Below are 23,186 nucleotides of genomic sequence, written 5' to 3'. Positions count from 1 at the left end.
TCTCAGTTTTAAAGCTATCTGCATTAAACTTTCCCAAAAGTTGTCTTTCTATTGCAGGTAGTATATAAGTCGGAACGAGCCGGATCGGACGACTATAGCATATAGCTCCCATAGGAACAATCATAAAAAAAAATAAAAAAATATTATAACTTTGCCGTTTTTTAATTTTTTTTTTAGTTCTTCGACATATAGTAATGGTTAGATATTTCAGAATTACGGTTTAAATTTCATCAAAATCGGACGACTATATCATATAGCTCCCATAGGAACAATCGGAAAAAAAATACAAACAAAATTATAACTTTGCTGTTTTTAAATTTTTCTATTAGTTCTTCGACTTACAGTAATGGTTAAATACTTCAGAATTTCGGTTTAAATTTCATCAAAATCGGACGACTATATCATATAGCTTCCATTGGAACAATCGGGAAAAAAATACAAAAAAAATTATAACTTAGCTGTTTTTCAATTTTTTTTTTAGTTCTTCGACATATAGTAATGGTTAAATACTTCAGAATTACGGTTTAAATTTCATCAAAATCGGTCGACTATATCATAAAGCTCCCTTGGGAACAATCGCAAAAAAAAAAAAAAATTATAACTTAGCTGTTTTTCAATTTTTTTTTTAGTTCTTCGACATATAGTAATGGTTAAATACTTCAGAATTTCGGTTTAAATTTCATCAAAATCGGACGACTATATCATAAAGCTCCCTTGGGAACAATCGCAAAAAAATACAAAAAAATTATAACTTTGCTGTTTTTCAATTTTTTTTTTTAGTTCTTCGACATATAGTAATGATTAATATTTCAGAATTACGGTTTAAATTTCATCAAAATCGGACGACTATATCATATAGCTCCCATAGGAACAATCGGGAAAAAAATACAAACAAAATTATAACTTTGCTGTTTTTAAATTTTTCTCTTAGTTCTTCGACATATAGTAATAGTTAGATATTTCAGAATTACGGTTTAAATTTCATCAAAATCGGACGACTATATCATATAGCTCCCATAGGAACAATCGCAAAACAAATACAAACAAAATTATAACTTTGCTGTTTTTTAATTTTTCTATTAGTTCTTCGACTTAAAGTAATGGTTAAATACTTCAGAATTTCGGTTTAAATTTCATCAAAATCGGACGACTATATCATATAGCTTCCATTGGAACAATCGGGAAAAAAATACAAAATAAATTATAACTTAGCTGTCTTTCAATTTTTTTTTTTAGTTCTTCGACATATAGTAATGATTAATATTTCAGAATTACGGTTTAAATTTCATCAAAATCGGACGACTATATCATAAAGCTCCCTTGGGAACAATCGCAAAAAAATAAAAAAAAAATTATAACTTTGCTGTTTTTCAATTTTTTTTTTTAGTTCTTCGACATATAGTAATGATTAAGTATTTCAGAATTACGGTTTAAATTTCGGTGACAAATAAATTAAGTGGCAGCCTCAACCAGAGAGCGGGAAAACAAGAGGCGAAACCCAAGAAAATAAAGACTGCCCCGGGGCTCTGCCCAGTATTACAACAATATCATCCAGTCAGCAGCAACAGGTGGCTATCCTTGGGAGTTGGGTAGACTCGACTAGGAGATACCATAGGGTTTGAAGAAGTTTCAGAATCCCATTTTAAGCCTGTTCCCTTTCTTGTTTTATAGTTATGTGAAAGCAAATGAAGTGTATTTATTGATATGGGTTTCATATAAAAGGACTTCGAAAATTCTACATGGACTTATCATTTTCTGAAAATTTCAAATTTGTTCCCTTTTTCTTGATCAAACTATCCATGCTTTTAATTTCGAGTTCTACTTACACCCATCAGTCCCTACAGAATTCAGTATACACAACCATGTCGGGGAAATAACAAACAGGAAATTGCCGTCTGAACAATACAAAAAAAGCCTAATTTAGTTTTAAGCATAAAGTGTTAAATAACATTTTTGAAAAACACTTTCTTAATAAACAAAACCCAACAAAAAAATGCTTGCTAAAGGACATAAAAAGAGATTGTACAAAAAACCCGGTTAACCATGCAGTAAGTAAATAATATTAACGCAACTTTTTCTTGCTATGTTAAATATATGAATTACATTTCAAAGCTTGCCAACTGAATGCGATTGATACTTGATTGAACGTAGACTTCAAATTCCCTGTTAAACACTTAAACCGAATGGCAAACAAGTTGAGTGGAGGATCAACCGTATCTTGCAGTGCAGTGCAGTTCAGTTCTCAATCAATTAAAAACTGGACAAATGGTGAGTAGTAACCTAGCAAATATTTATTTAAATACATTAATTTTTTTTATTTTGTATTCCAGATGGCAAGCACTTGAAAGTTCGAAAACAAATGTCCAACAAGGAGGATACTGGAGTCAACTACTGAACTGCACCACCGAAACTTAAACCATCCCACCACTCTATTGGATCTTGTCCCTGCTCTTCTCGACCGGCACTATTATTTGTAAACACAAAGACACTTACAAAAATACACTTGGCAAAAAAGAAAACTTGTCTATGGTCTTCATTCAAAATCCGGGATATACCGGGAATACACTTAAAATTAGTCTTTCGACTTAAAAAGCATAATTTAAATACAAAATGGGAAGTAAATTCATTCAAAATCCGGGATATACCGGGAATACACTTAAAATTAGTCTTTCGACTTAAAAATCATAATTTAAATACAAAATGGGAAGTAAATTTCTAGCGCAACACAATCTAGTTGTGCATACCCAGCTTATTTCCAGATACCCACTATAATAATCACAACAACTAGCTGCAATTAAGAGTAAGTCGCTGGTTTGCTGGAGCTTAAGAACGCCCCTTTGAGATTTATTAAACGCTCGGTGATTGGAGGAAGGTAATTACTCATAATGGCTACACAAAAGGTGAAATAAATAAATGGTTGACTTGTCAATGGAGTGCTCAAAAAACGATCAATGGAGTTTAAAGATTAATTGTTTTATATAATTATACCCTTGCAGAGCGTATTGTAATTTCAGTCAGAAGTTTGCAACGCAGTGAAGGAGACATCTCCGACCCTATAAAGTATATATATTCTTGATCAGCATCACTAGGCGAGTCGATCTAGCCATGTCCGTCTGTCCGTCCGTCTGTCTGTCCGTCTGTCCGTCCGTTTCTACGCAAACTAGTCTCTCAGTTTTAAAGCTATCTGCATGAAACTTTCCCAAAAGTTGTATTTCTATTGCAAGTAGTATATAAGTCGAAACGAGCCGGATCGGACGACTATAGCATATAGCTCCCATAGGAACAATCAAAAAAATAAATACAAACAAAATTATAACTTTGCTGTTTTTAAATTTTTTTTTTAGTTCTTCGACATATAGTAATGGATAAATATTTCAGAATTACGGTTAAAATTTCATCAAAATCGGACGACTATATCATATAGCTCCCATAGGAACAATAAAAATATATAAAATAACTATCAAATAATTGAGCTGCAAATCATCATAGCTGCAATGTTTTTCAGCATATACTCAAGTAAATCATAATTTAAATGTTTTCAAAAGTATTTAATTCATGCAATAGCGGCAAGGGTATATGAACTTCGGCTTGCCGAAGTTTGCTTTCTTTCTTGTTTTATATATTATATCGATTTCAATCGACTTTGTTTCGATTTTTTATGTTCTGATAATCTAAAATCTAAAAATGTAATAAAAGTTTGAATTAACGACGAAAGCGAGTGTTTGCAATGGAGTTCAATTGATCACTGGCTTTACTATTAATATGTATTACTAAGCTATTTTTAGATTTTTGCGTATATGTTTTAAAACATTGAAGCCATGATTATTTTCCGGTGAATTATTAATATATCGATGTTCGATAATAATATTATTACATTTAAATTAAACTTGAAATGCAATTGTCTGTTACTTGTTTCAGAAATATGTGATAGCTGAATCTAACATACAAATACATACAAATACTCCAAAATAACAATATTGTTTTTGCCTTTACAAACTAAAACAAATTAGTATTTAAGAAATTAGGCTATAAATCGAAACAATAATAACTTAAAACTGTAGCTGTAGCTATTCAGTTACATGTTCATAAGAATAATATTAGTTAAGCATTATTACAATGGTTTGAGCTACAATGTTTAAGATTCTTGGATGACACAGATGACAAAATTTTTTTGTAATTCACTTTTTATAAACTTTAAACAGAATTTTACTGCAGATTTTATCATTTGTATCAACTTTAGTTAACATGATGAATACTTTTAGTTGAGTTTTGTGTTATAACCAAAGTCTTTCAATGTTCTAATTTATTATTTTACTTATTTTAAGTATCTTGAATTACTCTAAGTTAATGGTAACTTCAAAGATGCTGATTATAACACCTTTTTTTATTATAATTATTATGGCCTTATTATAACTTAATTCTGGCATTATGATATATTTAATTCCTACCCCAAACGCACATTTAATACTTATACCAAACACTCAAAAGCAAGTCCATCGTGGTAATACCGGTTAAGTCAAAATAACGTGATTAAGTCTATTTTATGGATGTCTCACAAAAACAAAATACCACAATTTTCGTGTTACATTTTTAATTATTTATTTGCCTAAGAGAGATAAGATATACATTTGTAGAGTATCAAGTGACTGAATCGTTATAGGAAATTAATTTAAATTTCTTAATGGATAAAATAACAAATCAAATAAGTCTATAAACGCAGTCAAGAATATAAGATGACTAGACAGAAGATCCTAAGTCAAAGATTTAAATAAATAAGTAGCACGATCAGTATTTTCAAAAAAAATAATTATAAATTCCGCTAACAAAAAGACCCAAAAATCCCAGCACCTCAGAGTTATATTACATCCAAAATAACAATTTAATGAGCCTTTATTTGTATAGTAAATGGGTATATTGTTTTTGTTTAAAAATATGTACTCAGTAGAGGAAGTGCGTCCAATCCCAACAATTACATACAATTATTTATAATTGATCAGGTTCAATAGCCGGTCGATCTATTGCTATCTGACCGGAACTATAATTAGCATATAGACTCTATTAGAAACGGTTGGCAAGCCCACAAAAGGGCATTTAACATAGATTGGCAATAACACAAGAATAAATAAAAAATGTGAATTCTCGATTATGGTTCAATTTCCTGCTATCACAAAATTGGAGCTATCCATTGATCGATTTTTGAACGCATTTTTCATCAATTCACTTCACTCAGTTTCTTATACAGTATCGAATTTTCTAGTTTAATCGCATTAGTTTATCCACTTATTTATATTATCTATTCTAATTTAATTGATAAAGTTCCATAACACGAATCAGAAAATAGCGGGTTCATTTCCTTAACAAGTGTTTACATTTATTAAAAAAAAGTGTTCAAAAACAATACATCCTAAGTCAAATTTTTTATCGAAAGCAAACTTTTCGCTTGTTCAGATTGTTGGTGTTATCTCGAAAGCTTTATGCTCATCCCTTTCTAATTGAAAAAATGTCTGAAAGAGTAAAAACGACAGTGTCATTATTCAACTTGACATAACATTTTTCATAAAAATTTAATACAAACATTAAATTTACAAATATATATATAAAAACAATTCACAATCACATATAAATTTTTATCATTTTCAGATGTTAAATATTTCGATTCGCTATATTCCTCAAAGCAAGGTTACAATTTACTAGTCCGGAGCAAGAAAGCCAAGATCAAAGTTGGTATTGGTACAATTATGTTCGCTGTCTCGTTGTCCATCGGTCAATCAATCAGCTACGGATGTTTGTACGGCTTGTTGACGGATTGCTATCCATATTTGTATTCGTATTCGTATTCGTATTCGTATTCGCATTGGAATGAATATCATCATGACCGATTTCGTTGCACCTTCTTGGCCGGAAGTCTGCTTTCTGTGCTCCTTTGCAGTGAAACTCGATCGCATCAATATCATTTGTACTCTCAATGTAAAATTCGTGTCCATGATCTTTGCCTTTTCTGTCGTAGACTGTTCTGTTTATATCTGTGCCCACGTTATCGTCCAGTTCGTCCTCCGAATTATCACCCTCTGTATCTTCGTCCTCGCCAATGTTAAAAATGAATCTTGCATCGCTGGTGGGCTTCGCGGACAAGTTCTTTCGTCTGCTCGACGACGTGTTTGCTATTTTTCTATACCGCACTGAGTTTCTTGATACATGGTTGCTATTGCGCTGCAGAAGGAAATAGAATATAATTTTTGTATTTATTTTTTCGATTGGTAAGATTAAAGAAGAGATTCAACTGAGAAATTCTGCAGTTCGCAATCTATTTTGATCATGAAGAGTAGTAAACGGGTTTAAATTTAAATTGCATACAGAGTGCAAGTAAAACCGACACCTTAAAATACACTAACCGTTTGAAAGGTGTATATTAGTTATTGCAGACGATTAGCATCTGATCAATTGTAACTCTTGAGCTGACATTTATCTTTATCTTACCTGTAAAACAGCAAAGATGATTGAGAATATCGTGATGATCAAGAGGCAGATGGCCACAGCAATGGCTGTGATCGCCGTCAGCGGTGAGTCCAGTCGCAGGACGAACTCCCCCCTGCCGTTGCCATCGCCATCGCTCCCAAAGGCTTCCTGCTTAGCTGCGCTGCTTTTGAACGATGCCCTGCCGCTGCCAACAATCGTACGCCGCTTGCCGCCCGTGGAGGTGGCTGTGCACTCGCCTGGAAGAAAAATGAGGTAAAAGCTTTAGCGAAGCAAACCAAAACGAAAAGGAACTTGACTAGGCCATCCGGAGTTTATATATATACATATATGGCTGAAGGCTATAATTGTTCTAGTTTTTAAATAAACAGACAGACATGTCTAAACCGAATCGCCTCGTCATCATACTGATCGAAAAGTAATACATTTAGTTTATGGTGTTGGGAATGTTTCTTTATTATACCCTTGCAGAGGGTATTATAATTTCAGTCAGAAGTTTGCAACGCAGTGAAGGAGACATCTCCGACCCTATAAAGTATATATATTCTTGATCAGCATCACTAGGCGAGTCGATCTAGCCATGTCCGTCTGTCCGTCCGTTTCTACGCAAACTAGTCTCTCAGTTTTAAAGCTATCTGCATTAAACTTTCCCAAAAGTTGTCTTTCTATTGCAGGTAGTATATAAGTCGGAACAAGCCGGATCGGACGACTATAGCATATAGCTCCCATAGGAACAATCGAAAAAATAAATTAAAAAAAATTATAACTTTTTTTTTTTTAGTTCTTCGACATATAGTAATGGTTGAATATTTTAGAATTTCGATTTAAATTTCATAGGATCAAATTTATCATAGGAAAAATCGGAAAAAGATACAAAAAAAATTATAACTTTGCTGTTTTTCAATTTTTTTTTATAGTTCTTCGACATATAGTAATAGTTAACTATTTCAGAATGACGGTTTAAATTTCATCAAAATCGGACGACTATAGTAAATAGCTTCCATAGGAACAATCAGAAAAAATATACAAAAAAAAAAAATAACTTTGCTGTTTTTAAATTTTTCTATTAGTTCTTCGACTTACAGTAATGGTTAAATACTTCAGAATTTCGGTTTAAATAAATCAAAATCGGACGACTATATCATAAAGCTTCCATTAGAACAATCGGGAAAAAAATACAAAAAAAATTATAACTTAGCTGTTTTTCAATTTTTTTTTTAGTTCTTCGACATATAGTAATGGTTAAATACTTCAGAATTTCGGTTTAAATTTCATAAAAATCGGACGACTATATCATATAGCTCCCATAGGAACAATCGCAAAACAAATACAAACAAAATTATAACTTTGCTGTTTTTACATTTTTCTATTAGTTCTTCGACTTAAAGTAATGGTTAAATACTTCAGAATTTCGGTTTAAATTTCATCAAAATCGGACGACTATATCATATAGCTTCCATTGGAACAATCGGGAAAAAAATACAAAAAAAATTATAACTTAGCTGTTTTTCAATTTTTTTTTTTAGTTCTTCGACATATAGTAATGATTAATATTTCAGAATTACGGTTTAAATTTCATCAAAATCGGACGACTATATCATATAGCTCCCATAGGAACAATCGGGAAAAAAATACAAACAAAATTATAACTTTGCTGTTTTTAAATTTTTCTCTTAGTTCTTCGACATATAGTAATGGTTAGATATTTCAGAATTACGGTTTAAATTTCATCAAAATCGGACGACTATATCATATAGCTCCCATAGGAACAATCGCAAAACAAATACAAACAAAATTATAACTTTGCTGTTTTTTAATTTTTCTATTAGTTCTTCGACTTAAAGTAATGGTTAAATACTTCAGAATTTCGGTTTAAATTTCATCAAAATCGGACGACTATATCATATAGCTTCCATTGGAACAATCGGGAAAAAAATACAAAATAAATTATAACTTTGTTTTTTTTCAATTTTTTTTTTAGTGCTTCGACATATAGTAATGATTAAGTATTTCAGAATTACGGTTTAAATTTCGGTGACAAATAAATTAAGTGGCAGCCTCAACCAGAGAGCGGGAAAACAAGAGGCGAAACCCAAGAAAATAAAGACTGCCCCGGGGCTCTGCCCAGTATTACAACAATATCATCCAGTCAGCAGCAACAGGTGGCTATCCTTGGGAGTTGGGTAGACTCGACTAGGAGATACCATAGGGTTTGAAGAAGTTTCAGAATCGCATTTAAAGCCTGTTCCCTTTCTTGTTTTTTAGTTATGTGAAAGCAAATTAAGTGTATTTATTGATATGGGTTTCATATAAAAGGACTTCGAAAATTCTACATGGACTTATCATGTCCTCATCATATTCTGATCCAATCGGCTCTTCATTTTCTGAAAATTTCAAATTTGTTCCCTTTTTCTTGATCAAACTATCCATGCTTTTAATTTCGAGTTCTACTTACACCCATCAGTCCCTACAGAGTTCAGTATACACAACCATGTCGGGGAAATAACAAACAGGAAATTGCCTTCTGAACAATACAAAAAAAACCAAATTTAGTTTTAAGCATAAAGTGTTAAATAACATTTCTGAAAAACACTTTCTTAATAAACAAAACCCAACAAAAAATGCTTGCTAAAGGACATAAAAGGAGATTGTACAAAAAACCCGGTTAACCATGCAGTAAGTAAATAATATTAACGCAACTTTTTCTTGCTATGTTAAATATATGAATTAAATTTCAAAGCTTGCCAACTGAATGCGATTGATACTTGATTGAACGTAGACTTCAAATTCCCTGTTAAACACTTAAACCGAATGGCAAACAAGTTAAGTGGAGGATCAACCGTATCTTGCAGTGCAGTTCAGTTCTCAATCAATTAAAAACTGGACAAATGGTGAGTAGTAACCTAGAAAATATTTATTTAAATACATTAATTTTTTTTATTTTGTATTCCAGATGGCAAGCACTTGAAAGTTCGAAAACAAATGTCCAACAAGGAGGATACTGGAGTCAACTACTGAACTGCACCACCGAAACTTAAACCATCCCACCACTCTATTGGATCTTGTCCCTGCTCTTCTCGACCGGCACTATTATTTGTAAACACAAAGACACTTACAAAAATACACTTGGCAAAAAAGAAAACTTGTCTATGGTCTTCATTCAAAATCCGGGATATACCGGGAATACACTTAAAATTAGTCTTTCGACTTAAAAATCATAATTTAAATACAAAATGGGAAGTAAATTTCTAGCGCAACACAATCTAGTTGTGCATACCCAGCTTATTTCCAGATACCCACTATAATAATCACAACAACTAGCTGCAATTAAGAGTAAGTCGCTGGTTTGCTGGAGCTTAAGAACGCCCCTTTGAGATTTATTAAACGCTCGGTGATTGGAGGAAGGTAATTACTCATAATGGCTACACAAAAGGTGAAATAAATAAATGGTTGACTTGTCAATGGAGTGCTCAAAAAACGATCAATGGAGTTTAAAGATTAATTGTTTTATATAATTATACCCTTGCAGAGCGTATTGTAATTTCAGTCAGAAGTTTGCAACGCAGTGAAGGAGACATCTCCGACCCTATAAAGTATATATATTCTTGATCAGCATCACTAGGCGAGTCGATCTAGCCATGTCCGTCTGTCCGTCCGTCTGTCTGTCCGTCTGTCCGTCCGTTTCTACGCAAACTAGTCTCTCAGTTTTAAAGCTATCTGCATGAAACTTTCCCAAAAGTTGTCTTTCTATTGCAAGTAGTATATAAGTCGAAACGAGCCGGATCGGACGACTATAGCATATAGCTCCCATAGGAACAATCGCAAAAAAATACAAAAAAATTATAACTTTGCTGTTTTTCAATTTTTTTTTTTAGTTCTTCGACATATAGTAATGATTAAGTATTTCAGAATTACGGTTTAAATTTCGGTGACAAATAAATTAAGTGGCAGCCTCAACCAGAGAGCGGGAAAACAAGAGGCGAAACCCAAGAAAATAAAGACTGCCCCGGGGCTCTGCCCAGTATTACAACAATATCATCCAGTCAGCAGCAACAGGTGGCTATCCTTGGGAGTTGGGTAGACTCGACTAGGAGGTACCATAGGGTTTGAAGTTTCAGAATCGCATTTTAAGCCTGTTCCCTTTCTTGTTTTTTAGTTATGTGAAAGCAAATTAAGTGTATTTATTGATATGGGTTTCATATAAAAGGACTTCGAAAATTCTACATGGACTTATCATGTCCTCATCATATTCTGATCCAATCGGCTCTTCATTTTCTGAAAATTTCAAATTTGTTCCCTTTTTCTTGATCAAACTATCCATGCTTTTAATTTCGAGTTCTACTTACACCCATCAGTCCCTACAGAGTTCAGTATACACAACCATGTCGGGGAAATAACAAACAGGAAATTGCCTTCTGAACAATACAAAAAAAACCAAATTTAGTTTTAAGCATAAAGTGTTAAATAACATTTCTGAAAAACACTTTCTTAATTAACAAAACCCAACAAAAAATGCTTGCTAAAGGACATAAAAGGATATTGTACAAAAAACCCGGTTAACCATGCAGTAAGTAAATAATATTAACGCAACTTTTTCTTGCTATGTTAAATATATGAATTAAATTTCAAAGCTTGCCAACTGAATGCGATTGATACTTGATTGAACGTAGACTTCAAATTCCCTGTTAAACACTTAAACCGAATGGCAAACAAGTTGAGTGGAGGATCAACCGTATCTTGCAGTGCAGTTCAGTTCTCAATCAATTAAAAACTGGACAAATGGTGAGTAGTAACCTAGCAAATATTTATTTAAATACATTAATTTTTTTTATTTTGTATTCCAGATGGCAAGCACTTGAAAGTTCGAAAACAGATGTCCAACAAGGAGGATACTGGAGTCAACTACTGAACTGCACCACCGAAACTTAAACCATCCCACCACTCTATTGGATCTTGTCCCTGCTCTTCTCGACCGGCACTATTATTTGTAAACACAAAGACACTTACAAAAATACACTTGGCAAAAAAGAAAACTTGTCTATGGTCTTCATTCAAAATCCGGGATATACCGGGAATACACTTAAAATTAGTCTTTCGACTTAAAAATCATAATTTAAATACAAAATGGGAAGTAAATTTCTAGCGCAACACAATCTAGTTGTGCATACCCAGCTTATTTCCAGATACCCACTATAATAATCACAACAACTAGCTGCAATTAAGAGTAAGTCGCTGGTTTGCTGGAGCTTAAGAACGCCCCTTTGAGATTTATTAAACGCTCGGTGGAGGAAGGTAATTACTCATAATGGCTACACAAAAGGTGAAATAAATAAATGGTTGACTTGTCAATGGAGTGCTCAAAAAACGATCAATAGAGTTTAAAGATTAATTGTTTTATATAATTATACCCTTGCAGAGAAACAATCATATAGCTGCCATGGGAACTATCGAATAATTAAGCTGCAAATCATTATAACTTCAATGTTTTTAAACATACACGCAAGTAAATCATAATTTTAAAGTTTTCAAGAGTATTTAGTTTTTGAAATAGCTGCAAGGATATATGAACTTCGGCTTGCCGAAGTTTGCTTGCTTTCTTGTTTTTTTTTTTTAACTTGTAGCGCTTGGTGCAGCTGCAGATGGTCCATCGGTGGCGCCATCTAGATCTCGGTGAGGAGAATCGGTGGCCTGGCAGGGTTAAATCAATCGGGGTAACAGGGCGAATTGTCAGACTTTCCCTGAGTGAGAGTATTTCTCCAATTAGGTGGAGAGATAGGTTGCCGCCTTAATTGCGGCGTCACTAGCCGCCATTCCTAATTGGGCATCCAAAGTGGCTAGTTGAGTCAAAATGTGGTGTTTAAAATCAAGTCAGAAGTGAAAGTGCTCAATTAGCAGAGGCAACTACCAACATCCGCACAGGTATCACGGCAAAGGAGCCCAAAAGGAAGATCCCAGAGGGATTCCGGCCAAGTCCAGGGGTGAGTGAGAAGCGAATGAGGTATTTTGGATTTTCCAAGGGGCTCATCTTACCGCATAGGTGTTGGCCAAAAGGTGCCACCCCAAGTCCCAAGAAGCAACTCTATTAGTCGGCGAAGGCAAGCGCAACCCGTGAAATCGGCGAAGGCAGGCACCATATTTTATTGCAGAGCTGTGAAGCCACCACAGCGCAAAAGCTACCAAAGATCGCCACTCCAAAAGGAGAAGGAGAAGACCACGGACGGACGGCCGGCAGAAGCATAAAAGAAGCCGGCGATCAAATCAGTGTCCGGCGGGAAAGCAAGCGTTTCGCAAAAGTAGACGGTGGCGTTGATGGTTTCGTCGTACTAAGAAAAGGAGCGTAATATTTGATCAAACTATCTTCAGCCCCGACTAAAAAATAAGGCAGCAAAAAGCTGCAGCAATGTGGAGAAATTAGTGAAATTAAATTAGTCTAAGTTTTTTTTTATTCTATTAGCTTTCGGTATACAAATGGAGTGAGTGATCTAGCGAGTGAGTGAAAACAAGGAATGTGTGGCGATTTTTGGGTTATTTTATTGGTAGTTAAAAAAAATGAATTAGGCTTGTATTAACAAAAAAATAGCCAAAGAAGAAAAAAAGTACGAGCGTTCCTTAAGCGGTATCGGGAAATGTTTAAATAAATAAAGTTTTAAGTTCCTCCCAAACAGCAGACTACCGTCGCCGAAAGCGCTTTCATCGATGGATGCTTAACGGAAATTGGTGAGTGATGAGCTCAAGATGTTAAATCCCAATATTAATGTTCCTTCATTGCGTATATTTATTCATTCGAAGCAAACCTCTTAGTAATTCTGCTACAAAAAGAAAAAAAAATAAATCATACGCTACCGTTCGCTAGGGCCCTTTGAAAAAAACTGTAAACAAAAGCAAAAGAACCAAAAGAAGTTTAATGCATTTATATGTTTGCGCGAACGCAACCCAATCGCCGTTTTAAAGTCTTCCTATCCTCACGCACTACGTCCTTCAAATAGTCTGCCTTAAGCAACTAATTTGTCCAAATTGAATTTAAATGTGTCATGAATTAATGTTAATTTTATTAATCGCACTTTGATATTATTAATATATTTTTCATCATTATTTATATTTACCGTTATATACGTTAATGCATGTCAATTCCAATATTTATTTATTTATTTACCCAAAATTTTAATGTCTATTTTTAAGAGTATTATTTCGTCTTAGTTTTAATACATATGTTTATAATGTTTTAAACACCTATATTTTTGCCGCAGCTAGCATGAAGCCTCTGTAGAGTAGGGTATCTAGGCCTAATAAGGGTTCATCAATAATTAAGAAAATAAAAGGGTATGATGGCCATAGGTAGGGCGGGCAGAAGACCTCCTCAGTCATCGGAGATGAACTGAGACTTTATTTGGGCTAAATGAAACCAATGTTCCTCTCCACTATTTTTGTATGAGTTCTCATCTTCCGGTTTTAGTAAGCTTGTCTTTCACGCAAATATAAGTATTAGAATCATAAAAGGCATCTATGGAATCTGCAGCAAGACCACCACCTCCTCACTGCCGACAAGCAGCAGCCTGACCAACGCTCGCGTGCGCTCAGTTCCATATATCACCATCTCGCCTGAGCTCTAAATTATTCGTGATTCGTTACAAACTGCTGACATCATATCTTGACTACAAGTTGACCGATCGGTCAAATTAACACTCAATCATCCTAAATGGGTCCTACCTAAAATGACCTACAAATATGGATTGGTTAAAACTTGTCCATTTGACATAATTTAAAAACATTATTTTCAAACCTATGCCATTTTGTCTATATTTGATATTTTTTAAAGATCGTAGGTGAAATATATAGGTAATTTGCAGAAACGTCAACCGCAGCCAAAAAATTTAAAGTCCATGTATCATATGTATGTTCTTTTCACATATTTTTATAGGGAATCGATTAAAGATAACTAATATATGCAAATTTTTTTTATTTCGCATAACACATATCGAAATTTTTCAATGCAAAGTCGAACAAGTTCTGTTTTGAACATTTCTATTGCAGTTATTTATTTTTGTTTATTTTCTTAAAGGGAGTTGTTATGCAGTAATATTGGCGCATTTATATCTTGGTTTATATTTAAAGAATAGTCACGAAGAATTTCTTATCTACTTATCCGAGCAACAGTGACAAATAGCATATGTGGTTAATGCATCAGAGGTATTAGACCAATGAGCTTACAATTTGGGGTCCAAACATATATTTTGACATAAAACCAATTAAAAAAAAATTGGATTAGTGCATTGCTTACAGTGCATAGACTTTTAAATTTTCTTAAAGTTTGTCCCGTGCAACAAAAATTTTTTTTTTTGTTTTTATATATTTTTTTTAGTGTAGATGAAAGAGGACAACGAAGGCAAAACAACATAAATGGAGTTGCAATTTAGTTTATGCCATCTACACAAATTTAAAGATTGTCATTAAAGTTAAGTTAAAAGAAAAATGGAAGGATATGCAAAGTATATATATTTTGATTATTTTACTTAAATGAAAATAATTTAAATACATTTTATGCAGATCTAATTGCTTCAAAAGTACAAAAACAACATTAAAAGTGTGATTCAAGAAAATGTCACAGTGATTAAAATTCAATTTAAAAAATAATTAATATTTTAGGTCAAACGAAATACTTTTTAAGAACGAGCAATTTATAACATTTTAAAATTAATTTCATTGGAATCTTTGATCAAGTTCTGCTGAAATCAGTGCTTGAACTGGTTTTCCAAAAAGTCACTTCTATCTGTGAATGGCTTTGATTGTTTTTGATATCCTGAAAGTCTTAGCACCAAATATAGAGCTAATAAAATCTCCTTAAAAAAAAATCAAATTTTGAGCTTATTTTTTTTTCATTTTGTGTACGAATGTCGCTTTCGATAGTAGAGAATTACCCATTGTTGTGGCCGGACTATCGATAGCCATATCGAATGTCGGCGCAGGGGGGATTTTATACTGAAAATACTGAGTTGTTTTTATGGTCACCCCAAATGTTAAACGGCCGTTGATCCGGCAAATTTGAAACACGAGAGCCGGAGTTCGGGAAGGTGATAGGAGAAGAGGAGAGCCCATAACGAAAGTCACGGTCAAGGCGTTAAGGCTGCTGCGCTCCCCTCGCCAAGTAAAGTTTTTTTTGTGGTGCACGTGCGGATTACATAATCCCGTTACCTTGATACGACAATTTTTTTTTGAGCTGCAAGTAAAGGAAAGCAGGACTGGGAAGCCTGAAGCGGCGAAAAACTTGGTTAGTGATCGGTGTTCGAGAGTGAGGCCATGCTTATGGGCTTTTCATTCCAGAGCCGATCAGACCCAGTTACCAGTTTTAAAAATCAGCCAGGTCACCCAAGTTAGCCTGGCGAGTTTTTTTGTGAGGTCCGGACAATAAAGACGGCCAGAGATTTTTTTGAAGAAAATTATTACGGCGTGGATGACCGACACGCTTACCAAGAGGCGGCAACGGGAGTCAGTCGGCTTCAGTCAGATTTTTTTTTTTTTGTTATTAGATTTTTTTGAATAATTAATTGTTTTTTCGTGTAGTGTTTGTTGTAAAATTGTATGATTATTTATTTAATGATTAGGGTTACTTACATTTTTTTGGTTATTATTTTTATTTACACATAGGCCATAATATCTACATCTTATTCAAATGTTTTTATTATTTACACTTTGAATACATACTGTCTACATGCATTATACTTACATCTACACATAAACGTATAATAACGTCTTATACCCATATAATTTATATTTAAACATTGTCGAATTGTTTGGTTTATTTGTATTTTTTTATTTATATTTTTATTTATATAAATCCATGATTGGCCCAAGTGAGCGTGGGGATTTGAGCCCGGAATAATATAAATTCATTTTCTTTGCGTATACAATTACGTTCTTTTTTAATCCCTGGTAAAGAGAGAATAAACAACCTCAAGAGCTCTTACGGTAGGTCAGGGTCGAGGAGTATATAAATTTTGGGAAACCCGAGAACGTACACTGGGGTCCACAAAAGGGTAATATGTTGTAAAAACTAGTAAATAAGAATTATTAAAGAAAAATAAGAAAGATGAACATGGACTAAAGATTACTTAATGGGAGAGGGGGGATATTAGTAAAAGGGGTACATAATGGTGCAATAAAAAAAAAAGAAATAAAGGTAAACAAATGTATTTGGGGCTGCTGCAAGTATGTTGCTCAAGGCAGTCTGCATGGTCGGGAGGGATGAGCAGGTGACCTCCAGTTCAGCAGGAGGAGCCCAAAGTATTGCAAAATGTGTGTAGGTTTAAAAGACTTATATTTGTGTATTTTTATACCCTTGCAGAGGGTATTATAATTTCAGTCAGAAGTTTGCAACGCAGTGAAGGAGACGTTTCCGACCCTATAAAGTATATATATTCTTGATCAGCATCACTAGTAGAGTCGATCTAGCCATGTCCGTCTGTCCGTCCGTCTGTCCGTCCGTCTGTCCGTCCGTTTATATGCAAACTAGTCTCTCAGTTTTAAAGCTATCTGCATGAAACTTTCCCAAAAGTTGTCTTTCTATTGCAGGTAGTATATAAGTCGGAACGAGCCGGATCGGACGACTATAGCATATAGCTCCCATAGGAACAATCGGAAAAATAAATGAAAAAAAATTATAACTTTGCTGTTTTTTAATTTTTTGTTTAGTTCTTCGACATATAGTAATGGTTAAATATTTCCGATTTACGGTTTAAATTTCATCAAAATCGGTCGACTATAGCATATAGCTCCCATAGGAACAATCGGAAAAATAAATGAAAAAAAATTATAACTTTGCTGTTTTTTAATTTTTTGTTTCGTTCTTCGAGATATAGTAATGGTTAAATATTTCAGAATTATGTTTAAAATTTCATCAAAATCGGACGACTATAGCATATAGCTCCCATAGGAACAATCGGAAAAATAAATGAAAAAAAATTATAACTTTTCTGTTTTTTAATTTTTTGTTTAGTTCTTCGACATATAGCAATGTTTAATTATTTCAGAATTATGTTTTAAATTTTATCAAAATCGGACGTCTATAGCATATAGCTCCCATAGAAATAATAATTGAGCTGCAAATCATCATAGTTTCAATGTTTTTCAGCATATACTCAAGTAAATCATAATTTAAATGTTTTCAAAAGTATTTAATTCATGCAATAGATGCAAGGGTATATGAACTTCGGCTTGCCGAAGTTTACTTTCTTTCTTGTTTTTTATTTGTTCGTTAATTGAAATTTAAATTCAAAAACGACGGTGCAGCATAGAGTGTTGCGAAACGTAGGACATGAAAGTCCAACGTTTTCTGTTGTTGTGTGAGAGGGCAGGGTTAGGGGAACCACGGCCCTGGAAAATCGAGCTAGCTGGGGCAGCCCGACTCACGCAGGACCACGCAGGTCCATAACACCATATTTAGCTTTATAATCTTTTTGAATTTTTCGATTTCAGCCACTCATTCGCCAGGAATTATGCCAGCAGTTGTAATACTTTTTTTGAGCCAATAGTCCCGTTATTTCTAAATATTTTTGTAAAAAAAACTTTAAATAAAATGAATAGTTACATTATTATGAGCAAAAGGATTCAAAACATTCTATCTAGTACTTTCTTCAGAAAAAGAATTCTAAAGACTGCCTATTTTTTCGGGGCTTATTAATAGATATTCGATCTAGCCATGTTCGTATAAAGAATTTTTGCACGATTTAAAACTTCAAATTTTGAAAATTATTCTTTGTTATTTCTTATTTTATAAACCATTAAAATAGTAACAAAGACCTTTAAGCATTTTAAAAATATAACTTATCATAACATTTTCCATTTTTTTTAAATGCTAAAATACATTATGTTTTATGTAAAATCTCACTGTTGTTATGGGTTGAATTTCTTTAATGTATTGTGATTAATTTGTGTTAAAAAATTAAACCATTTTGGTGATTTAATTTGGTGCTTGGTTTGTTATTGTAAATCTGTTGCTTCCTTTTTAAGTTTTCTTTTCTCTTGCTCTCAGTCGTTGCACGCTTTCTAACTGAAGAACAAAAAGTGTAAATATAAAAAAAAACTTAAATATTTTATTAACTATGTTAACAGATACCTCCCGAAATGCAGTCGCATGTTGCAGCGTTTTAAATCAGTTTTCTAACGGTGGCTTGCCTTTGACATGGTTGTTTCTATTTGAATAAAAAATACCAATTATGAAAAACACTCTGCTTTGGTTTCAGAAAATATTCGAAGGAACCAGAAGTTGCCGTCTTGTTAAAAAAAGATCTAAAATCAAAAACTTTGTATGAATTAAATTTCAAATAGTTCACTGGAATTTTCAATTGAAAATGGGTTGACAAAGCAGCAATATTGTAAAATAAGCAACAATACCATTAAATTGCGAGTCCAAATAAAAATGCAGACCACTTTATATTTAAATATGAGAAACGAAAGCGGTAGGCTCATAACAAGATTTTCTGGATCATACAGCACGTCGCATATAGGAGACTTTTCAACTTTACCATCTTTTTAGATTTTGACGATATGCTAAAAAAGTTAAACTAATTCTGCACCCAAAAATAATTTCGTAAAGTTGATAACGACTGGTCCAGTTGATATTTACTAAAGTTTTTCATTTTTTAGCTTAGTACTCAGGTCAACGAACAGTTACGGCAGCGTAAAAAACTTATTCTTTCTAGTATGACCGAAGCTTTGTTCTTACGAGCTTACTGTCAGTCGAGTTTGTGCACTTGTTTCGTATGGTCGTGTTAAGCTCCTAATTATCAACCAAAGATTGATCTCCAATTTCTTCTGTTGTGCTTATCTGCGCGCAATCTATTTTTAGACGCCGTCCGACGGTGTCTTTAAAGAGTTCTACCAATTCAACACCCAGGCGGCAGTGTAAGCGTTGCGTACGACTCTGCCCATTGGGCTAGGTCTTGTCTCTCGCTTGTGCTCCCACTGCGCAGCGAGAGATAAGAAGTAAAGACTTTTGAAAATTTTGCATTTGACTTCTATTACTTTCCTAATCGAAAATATAGTTAATTAAAAATGAAAAGCAACACATCTCTTATCCGCCACTCTCGAAAGAGCTGTCCGGATCTGAGAAGATGAAGGAAATCGCTGGCCAATCTTCCGCGAAACTTCGAGCCAAGCTTGCAAGAGATTTGGCTCGACGACATGTGGACACCCTTCTACAACAAAGCGTAGAAGCTGTTAAAACTAGCTCTGCAACACCTGTAACTAACACCGTTACAGCTACAAGTGCCAGTTCTGGCACCACCACTTAACGTCTCCAGGAATTAACAAATTCCAAAAAGTTCCCGATATTGGGTGCTCGTTTCAAGCACCAAGTGCTTCTCTTCGCAGGAAACGAAACAATTCAAACTGCAGTAAAGAGCCAGAGAGCATCAAGAAAAGTAAAGGCAATGTAAACCAAATTGGTAATTCAGGTTAAGCTTCGACGTCCAATGGACTACTGAGCAAATTAACTCTATTGAGGATATGGAGACAAATGCTGAATCGTTTGATCCTAATGGCCAGAGGCATAGCTCAAGCCAACCTGAATCGACCAAGCCGAAACCTCCACCAATATGTGTTCCAAAGGTAACCAATATTCTCACTCTGGAACGGACCCTTGATGAAATCATCTCTGCAAATCAATATGAGATACGGAATTAATCGCATATACACTGACAGTGCTGAGGCATTCCGCAAGGTGGTTCTTAGCCTGCATTGGGGAACCTACCTTTTATTCTTCCAATATCAGACTTACGCCAACAGCCCTGAACTTTTTTATTTTGAATGGAGTACCAGTCAATAAGCTCTCGATCGAAACAAAATACTAGCTATCCTCCGATCATTTGTCAGTTGTGGCAACTCTAAGTCAAACACAGCAATACAAAATCAAAAGGAAAACAATACTACCGCCCGGCTCCTCAGTTGAAAAATTTAAGGAAACCCTAGACAGAAGCAGAAGCTTTCAAGGAAAAAATATACACTGCTGCGACGGCTGCTAGCCCAAATCAAAGACATCCGACGGACCAAAATAAAACCAACCTGCTCCCACAAAATGCTTTCGTTCTTATACAGCTAAAAAGGAAAGTTCGTCGCGAGTATACAATAACATGAGATAAGCGAATCTACAACATTTACAAAAGGTTTTCAAATCGCCTAAGTAAAGTCTTGACAAAGAACAAACAAGACCAAATTGACTGTATGTTGGAAAATGCGAGTCCAGATGCATCGACTAACTACTCTCTATGGAAGCTCACGAATCGGTTTAAGAGACAGATCACCCCAAAGGCTCCTATCAGAAATCCCGCTGGTGGTTGGTGTCGCTCCAGTCAGCAGAAGGCTGATTTCTTTGTTTAGAGAACAGATTTAAGCCGGTAAACCTAACTCCGATAGAAAATCGAATGCTTGTGCAAATGCGTCTGGACAGACCTTTTCAAATGGCCCTGCCCACAAGGCCTGTAACACTGGAAGAGGTTGTGACACAGATCGGAAAGCTCAAAAACAAAAAAGCTCCAGGTGAGGATCTCCTGGACAACAAAACGATCAAAATTCTTCCCAAAAAAGCACTACTTTATAGTCCTGCTGTTCAACAGCGTCTTAAAGCTGAGTCATTATCCAAGTACATGGAAGAGTGCTATTATCACAATGATTCCCAAGCAACCCACCGAAGTAGACGCATACAGGCCAATAAGTCTCTTACCTGCATTGGGCAAAATGATGGAAAGAGTGATATTGGATCGGATCCTTGGACTAGAAAGTGTGAGCAAAGCTTTTCCAAAATTTCAGTTTGGTTTCCGAAAAAGTCACGGTACTCCTGAACAGCTACACCGCGTTCTCAATTTTGCTCTGGGAGCCATGGATAACAAAATGTATGCAGTTGCTGTGTTCATGGACATTCAACAAGCCTTTGATAGGGTATCGCACAACGGTCTCCTAAGTAAGCTGAAGATTATACTAACGCCACAGCTTTTCCTCCTCATTCAGAGCTTTTTATCGGAAAGGAAATTCAGTGTGACTGTCGATAGTGAGAAGTCTTCAAAACGTCCAGTCTCAGCCGGTGTACCCCAAGGCAGTATACTAGGCCCGACACTTTACTCACTCTACACGTCAGATATGCCAGATTCCTGGGGCTGTACCGAAGCTGACGATGATAACATGCTCATCGCAACACACGCCGACGACACTGCGGTTATGGGCCTGCAGGAGTACGTGACACGCTTTGAAAAGTGGATTGGCATCAACTGCAGCAAATGTGCTTGTGTCAAATTCTCCACAAGGCCAAAAAACTGCTCAGGCATTTCCATGCTCGGCTTTGTACATGAGTCCTACTACAAGTACCTTGGTGTGATTTTGGATAGAGAACTTACTTTCCAGAGGCACACAACCATGGTCAAGTAGTCTGTGCTTTCAAAGGCAGCAAGTATGTCCTGGGTTCTATCTCTAAGAAATAAGCTCTCACTGTCCAACAAAGTTCGCATCTATAAAGCTATTCTTAGTCCAATCTGGAAATATGCATTACAAAGGCACAGCGTCTAAGTCGAACCTAAACAAAATACGAGTAGCACAAAGTAAGATTATCAGATCGATTTGTAATGCCCCCTGGTTCACGAGAACTAGTGATATAGAAAGAGATCTCCAAATCGCAAAGATAGGCGACGTATGTCGTACGCACGCCGAAAACTACCTCAGACGTCTTGGCTCTCATCCTTACACCCTGGCGAAGAGGCTAATATGGAGACCTACGAAAAGAAGACTTATAGCCTGATTCCATTGCCGCATTAGTGGACTTTTTAAATGTGCCTGATTCCATTGGCGCATTAGCGTTTAGTTAATGCTTCTCCGACATGTGAGTGGTACGAACAGCTGATCTGGGCTTGTTTACTTTTGAATTTTGGCAATTCCAAAAGAAATTAATTAAAATTAATGAACATGAGTGAGTTTACTAAACTCTGTAATGCTGAGCAGGACATCAATATAGCGCCCGAGACATTTGCCAACTTGGACGACAAAGAAGAAAAGCTGATTGCGTTGTTATTAGGGGTTTGCAATGGAGACCACCACAGTTTCTAGAAAGGGCAAGGATCCCCGTATATGTGGGAGTTATTTTATGCCAGAGATCCAGCAGTAATGGGTTGTGGTACTGCGAGCAGAATTTGCAGCGTGCGCTCTAGGTTTCAGTCATTTTTATACAAAATAGATTTTAAATTCAAAAGTCATCAAAAATTGCGCCAACCTTGCCTTTAGAACACAGCTGTTGTAGTGGTGGCACAAAGAAAATATCGGTAAACATCGGTATTTTCGGGTATTATTTCTAAAAACGTTCGCGGCGAATGGTTTTTAATCGCATTTAAAAATCGCATTTATTTTAAATGCGGCATTTAGCCTTATGGGATTCCCTGTGTAAATAAATGCGCATTTGACTAAATGCGTTTTAATGCGGCAATGGAATCAGGCTATTAGACGTTTCAGAAATACCCAAACTGTTTTTGTGAAAAATTGATATTATCGAAACGTATATTTTTACATTTTGAAAATATTAAAGTGATACGTCAAGAATCATGCATAAAGTGATACGGGATTTCATCAGAATGAGTAATATCTAATAAATTTTTTTTCTGTGTAGTAAAGTGAGACCTCGATGGTCGAAATCTGTTAAGCAGAACTGGAGGAAAAAAATTAATAGTCAAAAAAAAAATTAA

At 34.9% G+C, this 23,186-nt stretch overlaps 1 protein-coding gene and 4 long non-coding RNA genes across 5 annotated transcripts; 4 read left to right on the top strand and 1 right to left on the bottom strand.

Annotated features, from left to right (window-relative positions):
* The first annotated feature begins 1,842 nt into the window (after window positions 1-1,842).
* LOC121467966 lies at window positions 1,843-2,488 on the top strand. Its single transcript, XR_005977975.1, has 3 exons — window positions 1,843-2,048; window positions 2,113-2,268; window positions 2,331-2,488. It is a non-coding gene; the product is annotated as an uncharacterized LOC121467966 (long non-coding RNA).
* Window positions 2,489-5,661: 3,173 nt separating this feature from the next.
* On the bottom strand, window positions 5,662-8,904 carry LOC121467978 (furin-like protease 2). The gene is made up of 3 exons (XM_041710814.1): window positions 8,808-8,904; window positions 6,478-6,713; window positions 5,662-6,210 (listed from the first exon to the last, which is right to left on the bottom strand). Exons 1-3 carry the CDS (start codon window positions 8,902-8,904, stop codon window positions 5,773-5,775), a joined length of 771 nt encoding a protein of 256 aa, XP_041566748.1. The 3' UTR covers window positions 5,662-5,772.
* A 38-nt stretch (window positions 8,905-8,942) lies between these two features.
* On the top strand, window positions 8,943-9,585 carry LOC121467960. The gene is made up of 3 exons (XR_005977970.1): window positions 8,943-9,150; window positions 9,215-9,365; window positions 9,428-9,585. It is a non-coding gene; the product is annotated as an uncharacterized LOC121467960 (long non-coding RNA).
* A 1,259-nt stretch (window positions 9,586-10,844) lies between these two features.
* On the top strand, window positions 10,845-11,476 carry LOC108136510. The gene is made up of 3 exons (XR_001773968.2): window positions 10,845-11,041; window positions 11,106-11,256; window positions 11,319-11,476. It is a non-coding gene; the product is annotated as an uncharacterized LOC108136510 (long non-coding RNA).
* A 4,075-nt stretch (window positions 11,477-15,551) lies between these two features.
* On the top strand, window positions 15,552-16,812 carry LOC121467964. The gene is made up of 2 exons (XR_005977973.1): window positions 15,552-15,739; window positions 15,793-16,812. It is a non-coding gene; the product is annotated as an uncharacterized LOC121467964 (long non-coding RNA).
* The last annotated feature ends 6,374 nt before the right edge of the window (window positions 16,813-23,186 follow it).

This window comes from Drosophila elegans, unplaced genomic scaffold (assembly GCF_018152505.1).
Source record: "Drosophila elegans isolate 14027-0461.03 unplaced genomic scaffold, ASM1815250v1 contig_149, whole genome shotgun sequence".
In the NCBI taxonomy this organism is placed as follows: Eukaryota; Metazoa; Arthropoda; class Insecta; order Diptera; family Drosophilidae; genus Drosophila; species Drosophila elegans.
Note: the sequence above shows the minus strand (reverse complement) of the source record. Positions and strands in the feature narration are given on the sequence as shown.

Bases quoted from the DNA above. Each gene is read 5' to 3' on its own strand.
- LOC121467978 (XM_041710814.1), bottom strand. From the start codon at position 8,904: ATGGATAGTTTGATCAAGAAAAAGGGAACAAATTTGAAATTTTCAGAA. The intron at 6,714-8,807 runs GTAGAATTTTCG...TTTTTCTTCCAG, and splicing joins TGAGGACATGATAAGTCCAT to GCGAGTGCACAGCCACCTCC. The intron at 6,211-6,477 runs GTAAGATAAAGA...TTCCTTCTGCAG, and splicing joins TCATCTTTGCTGTTTTACAG to CGCAATAGCAACCATGTATC.